The 6,264-nt window shown below is 40.6% G+C and overlaps 1 protein-coding gene across 1 annotated transcript; it reads left to right on the top strand.

Annotated features, from left to right (window-relative positions):
• Positions 1 to 3,217: 3,217 nt before the first annotated feature.
• LOC128736546 (mucin-22-like) lies at positions 3,218 to 5,905 on the top strand. Its single transcript, XM_053831031.1, has one exon. It carries the CDS (start codon positions 3,218 to 3,220, stop codon positions 5,903 to 5,905), a length of 2,688 nt encoding a protein of 895 aa, XP_053687006.1.
• The last annotated feature ends 359 nt before the right edge of the window (positions 5,906 to 6,264 follow it).

Genomic DNA, 6,264 nt, shown 5'->3' with positions numbered 1-6,264 from the left:
AATAATAAGTAATTCGTGAGAACAGCTGCTGCAAACCGAAGAAGATGTGTCTGTATCGGCTTTACACTTGCACACAGTAACGAGGTTTCCTGTCTGGTTTTGTTCATCGTTTCCATCACCACTTATATATTTGACTTATTACCGAATAATATACTAGAGTAACAGTATGTCCAAAACATATAGCTTACCTTAAATAGTTATTTTCTATTTGCACTTGTTATTCAACAAAGAAAGATTAGTTTCGGACTTAAGTTTTTCGAACAATACTGAGTTACAGACTATTGTTCAGGTTTCATGAGGTTCTCTGAATTACTTATCAACGGTTGGCGGATACATAAACAGTATGTATTTCGAAACCAACGACGTTACGGCTGGTTAATCGAATTGAATTATTTATTTTCTTAATTAACTATGTAATTTATTTATATCTCATTTATTGTTTCGTTGATAATACTAGTTGGATTTTTCAATTTCTAGATGCCAAACTCAGTTCTGTCACAATTTGTGTTCAATTAAAACATGATGCCGGTATGGCAAAAAGTTTTCGTAACCCTCCATTGATCAACCGGGAACCCATATCGTAGTTTTTTTGTTAAACTTTCAGAATGTTTTTTAGAATCCTCATTTTTTAGATAAATTTAACATAATAACCGACTTAATTTAAAATGTCAAAATCTTTAATTACTACTTAGTAGCTTATGACTCTGTGACAGGTTTGATTGCCTCTCACTTTGTGATAAATAAAGGAAACAAATTAGTAGCATATCACGTAGAATTATCGGATACACATATCTATACAATATTTTAGTAATATCTGTAGCATGTTTAAATTTTTGGTTATTAAGAAGTTGTCTGTATTTGGAAATTCTATGCATGCTTCATTAGGTATACATATTTATCAATTAAAATACTGATGATTGCTTGACAACATCAATGGTGAGATAAACTATTCTTAGAAAATGGAGTACAATAAAAAAATCGAAAATTTAAGCCCAGATTCAATTAACAACAAATGAAAAAAATGCTTACACACGACTCAAAATCCTGTTTTCCAAGCATTTGAAAGAGCAAATCAATTCGCGTTGAGGGTAATAGTGTTACTTTTCACTTTCCAGTGTCCTACGCGTTTATGACGGAACCATAAAAGCTGTCATTCGACCCGTGAAGAGCTCAACTCTGTCATCGTGAATGGCGAATTCTGTGATATTGACTAATTACCACAATAGATCTAACTAATGGTCGCAGTGGTCCAGGCTCCCATAAAAAAAAAATTGATTAATTCGATCGAATATTACCGTTTAATATTGGCCCCATAAGCGGGTTGTTGAGCTCGCTGGTGGCAAAACAAGATTTTAGCACCCGAGTTTTGCTACCTATGTTATAATTATGTATTATATATGCGAATGCCCAATCGCGAAAAGTACCGTAAGTTTTCCCCATTCCTGTTTCAGATTCGAACGATCCTCAGCAACAGTTAGTTATGCAAATAAATACATATAAACTATTTCATTTCCTAACATGGTCGGTCAAAATATTCAAACTATGGAATTATTCGAAGCTCTTAGGTATCTGGATTCTATTTTATAGATTGATTCGAAACTTTTAATCGCTACTGTTCGCCAGTGAACTTGGGACTCGACCTATTTTGTATTCTTTTTGATTTTCCGAGATGGGCCAAAGCTGTCGTATATTCGAATTTATAAAACTCTCTGATCGATAGTCTACACTTTTCAGTGCAGTAGAAAGTCTCATGGGTACCGTTTGGGCGAAATGTCCTTCAGAATTAGATTCGGTATCAGCTGGCTGGTAGTGCTGTTAGGGGCGGTATCGTTTGTGAGCGCTGTAGGCGTCGGCTATCCCGATTACCAGCTTCTGGAGTTTGGAACATATAATGCAGCTGATTATATCTGTTTTCACAAGATAATTTTGGCGAATAAATCTAGTCCCAAAAGGATGACTTTTGATAATGTGAGTGAATCGAAATTTAATCGAGCTGTTCGTTGATAAGCGAGATTGTAGCAGTTCGAAAGAAAGTCAGGGTATGCCGAGTTTTCGACAACGTTTAAAAGTTAAATTTTTTGGAGCAAAAGTCAATTGTTAATTAATAATTATTCGCTCAGATTTGCAGTAAAGTGCAGTAGATAAGTGACAGCGACGTAACCTTTATTATGAAATGTTAAAATGAAGTTTCGGTTTTCAGCAACTGTTATACTCTTATGTTCTAAGTTCATAGTTATTATAAAAATATGTGTTTTAGTGTTTAATGTTGCTGTTTTATAAGGTGCTATAAATTATGAAATTATTATTTATTTTTATAATGGATTGTTTATCGCTTTTGATATGTTATATGTTAACTCTCAATACACTGACGCTGGACGGATTCCGCGTCAACTCGACCTAGGCAGTATTCTTTCAGAATTTAAAACAGAACTATGTGGATGTTGAACAATATAACTACAATTTCAAATTTCGTGAAGATTATACAGTATCTTTAAAAAATGTAAGGCTTTCGGCTCCAAATAACTAATGAATTATGATTGTTATAAATATATTGTTTGTATTTGCATGTAATAAGGTGCAGGCATGGCATTTAGAAAATGTCATTTTGTGGAATATTCATTTATTTCAGACTTAGACTGGGCAAAGAAAATCGCTGGTATAAAATCTAAAATTGATTATTCCGCTGGCATAAAACTTTAAAATGAAACAATATTTGTTACCAAAGGACAAATTATATATATATACAGGAATCCCCCGAATAAGGCGATGGGTGGTGCTGTACGCCCACTGCGATATCTCAGCTGTCCATTATCCAATAAAGTTGATTTTTGGTAGTTGACTAGGTTATAACAAGTACTAATAATGTACCAAAAGCTTTATTGGTTAATGGACAACTAAGAAATCGCCGTGGGCATACAGCACCACCCACCGGAGGACTGCTGTATTGCATTTCACGAAATATTCCACGCGATTTCAAAACAAAGCAAAAACAGTAACCATCAACAAGCGTTTCACCATTATTTTTCCCCACCTCTTTCTCCCGCAGCCCACCGGAATGCCAATCACATACATAAAAATTCAACTAAAACCGCAGAAACATTTGGCGGGAATACAAGCTGAAATAGTAAGCGGAGGAGTTGGTGCGCCTTCCGTCGTCCTATCGATTAGCGCATCGTTGAGAAAATATCAATTCTTAACCAATGTTATCGTTGAAATGATGTGCTCTCCACCCGCATCAACCGCAACGACAACTACGGAAGAACCGTCCACCACAACTACCGAGGCAACTACGACTACTACTGAAGGTTCAACCACAACTACGGAGGGATCTACGACGACTACTGAAGGTTCAACTACAACCACCGAGGGATCCACGACTACTACTGAAGGTTCAACCACGACTACAGAAGGTTCTACGACTACTACTGAAGGTTCAACTACAACCACCGAGGGATCGACGACTACAACTGAAGGTTCAACTACAACTACCGAGGGATCCACGACTACTACTGAAGGTTCAACCACGACTACAGAAGGTTCTACGACTACTACTGAAGGTTCAACCACAACTACCGAGGGATCTACAACTACTACTGAAGGTTCAACAACAACCACCGAGGGATCGACGACTACAACTGAAGGTTCAACCACAACTACCGAGGGATCTACGACTACAACTGAAGGTTCAACCACGACTACAGAAGGATCTACGACTACTACTGAAGGTTCAACTACAACCACCGAGGGATCGACGACTACAACTGAAGGTTCAACTACAACTACCGAGGGATCCACGACTACTACTGAAGGTTCAACCACGACTACAGAAGGTTCTACGACTACTACTGAAGGTTCAACCACAACTACCGAGGGATCTACAACTACTACTGAAGGTTCAACAACAACCACCGAGGGATCGACGACTACAACTGAAGGTTCAACCACAACTACCGAGGGATCTACGACTACAACTGAAAGTTCAACCACGACTACAGAAGGTTCTACGACTACTACTGAAGGTTCTACGACTACTACTGAAGGTTCAACCACAACTACCGAGGGATCTACGACTACAACTGAAGGTTCAACCACGACTACAGAAGGATCTACGACGACTACTGAAGGTTCAACTACAACCACCGAGGGATCGACGACTACAACTGAAGGTTCAACTACAACTACCGAGGGATCCACGACTACTACTGAAGGTTCAACCACGACTACAGAAGGTTCTACGACTACTACTGAAGGTTCAACCACAACTACCGAGGGATCTACAACTACTACTGAAGGTTCAACAACAACCACCGAGGGATCGACGACTACAATTGAAGGTTCAACCACAACTACCGAGGGATCTACGACTACAACTGAAGGTTCAACCACGACTACAGAAGGTTCTACGACTACTACTGAAGGTTCAACCACAACTACCGAGGGATCTACAACTACTACTGAAGGTTCAACAACAACCACCGAGGGATCGACGACTACAACTGAAGGTTCAACCACAACTACCGAGGGATCTACGACTACAACTGAAGGTTCAACCACGACTACAGAAGGTTCTACGACTACTACTGAAGGTTCAACCACAACTACCGAGGGATCTACAACTACTACTGAAGGTTCAACAACAACCACCGAGGGATCGACGACTACAACTGAAGGTTCAACAACAACCACCGAAGGATCGACGACTACAACTGAAGGTTCAACCACAACTACCGAGGGATCTACGACTACTACTGGTGGTTCAACCACGACGACAGCAGAACCTACCACAACAACAGATAAGGTGTCTACTACAACGACAGGAGAACCGTCCACAACGACAGCAGGAACTTCTTTCTCAACGACAGAAGAAACTTCGACCACTAGTGAAGCTACAACTACAACCACCGAAGAGCCGTCCACCACAACTACAGATGGATCCTCAACGTCAACGACAGAACAACCAACCTCGACGACAACAGTAGAGCCAACCAGCACAAGCACGGTGGATACTACGGCCACTACCACTACCGCCATTATGACTACAACCACAGAATCTTCCACAACAACGACAGAGGCATCAACCACATCCACTACAAGTGGATCCTCAACATCAACGACAGAACAACCGACCTCGACGACAACAGTAGAGCCAACCAGTACAAGCACAGTGGACACTACGGCCACTACCACTACCTCCATTATGACTACAACCACAGAATCTTCCACAACAACGACAGAGGGATCAACCACCTCCACTACAGGTGGATCTTCAACAACATCGACAGAAGGGCCAACCATGACAACAACAGAAGAACCAACCAGCACGAGCACAGTGGATACTACGGCCACTACCCCCATCACATCCTTTACAACCAGCACAACTGCTGATCAAACTGCATCCACTGGTTTAGATTCAACCTCTACAACAGAGGAGTCATCCTCAACCATTACTTCGACTACAACAACCGCAGGTCCGTCCTCCAGTACTACTGATGATTCTGCGTCTACTACAGAAACTACATCCACAACAATTGACGCAACGTCCTCCAGTACTACAGAAACATCAACAGCAACGACCGGAGGATCGTCCCCCACTACTGCATCTACTGGTCAAGATACAACTTCAACGACAGAACTGTCCACCTCGACTACCGCAGGATCTACAACCACTACTGGAATTACGACCACAACGACTGAAGGTCCAACGTCCAGTACCACCGCAGGAACTACGACCACTACACAAGCTACAACATCAACGACAGGACTGTCGACAACAACCACTGAAGGATCTACGACCACTACCGATATTACAACTTCTACAAGCGAAGGCCCGTCCACCACTACAACGGACAAACCTTCTACCTTCCATCGTGGCAACTTTGAATTTTTCTCAAATTTCAACCAGTAATGCTGCCGCTCTAATGTGAAATTTTCCATCAAAACTGATCAGTTCTGAGTTCGGATGTGCTGTTTTGGAATGTCATAAATGATTTGATTGTTTCGCTCACTTTGTTGGGAAGTTCAACGACTGTGCGAAATGATCAGTTTTGACAGTTAATCAAAGTAATAAGTAATTCGTGAAAACTGCTGCTGCAAACCGAAGGAGATGTGTCTGTATCGGCTTTGCATTCGCGCACACAGTAAAACCTCGATACTGTGTGTTACCTGTCTGTTTTTGTTCATCATTTCCATCACCACTTATAGTTTGTACTTATTACCGAATAATATACTAGAGTAACAGTCTGTCCAAAACATATACTTTACCTT

Source organism: Sabethes cyaneus, chromosome 2 (genome assembly GCF_943734655.1).
Source record: "Sabethes cyaneus chromosome 2, idSabCyanKW18_F2, whole genome shotgun sequence".
NCBI classification, from domain to species: Eukaryota; Metazoa; Arthropoda; class Insecta; order Diptera; family Culicidae; genus Sabethes; species Sabethes cyaneus.
The sequence above is the reverse complement of the archived record's forward strand: the minus strand, read 5'-3'. Positions and strand labels throughout refer to the sequence as shown.

Excerpts from the sequence above, each read along its gene's own strand:
- LOC128736546 (XM_053831031.1), top strand. The coding sequence starts at position 3,218 with ATGTGCTCTCCACCCGCATCAACCGCAACGACAACTACGGAAGAACCG.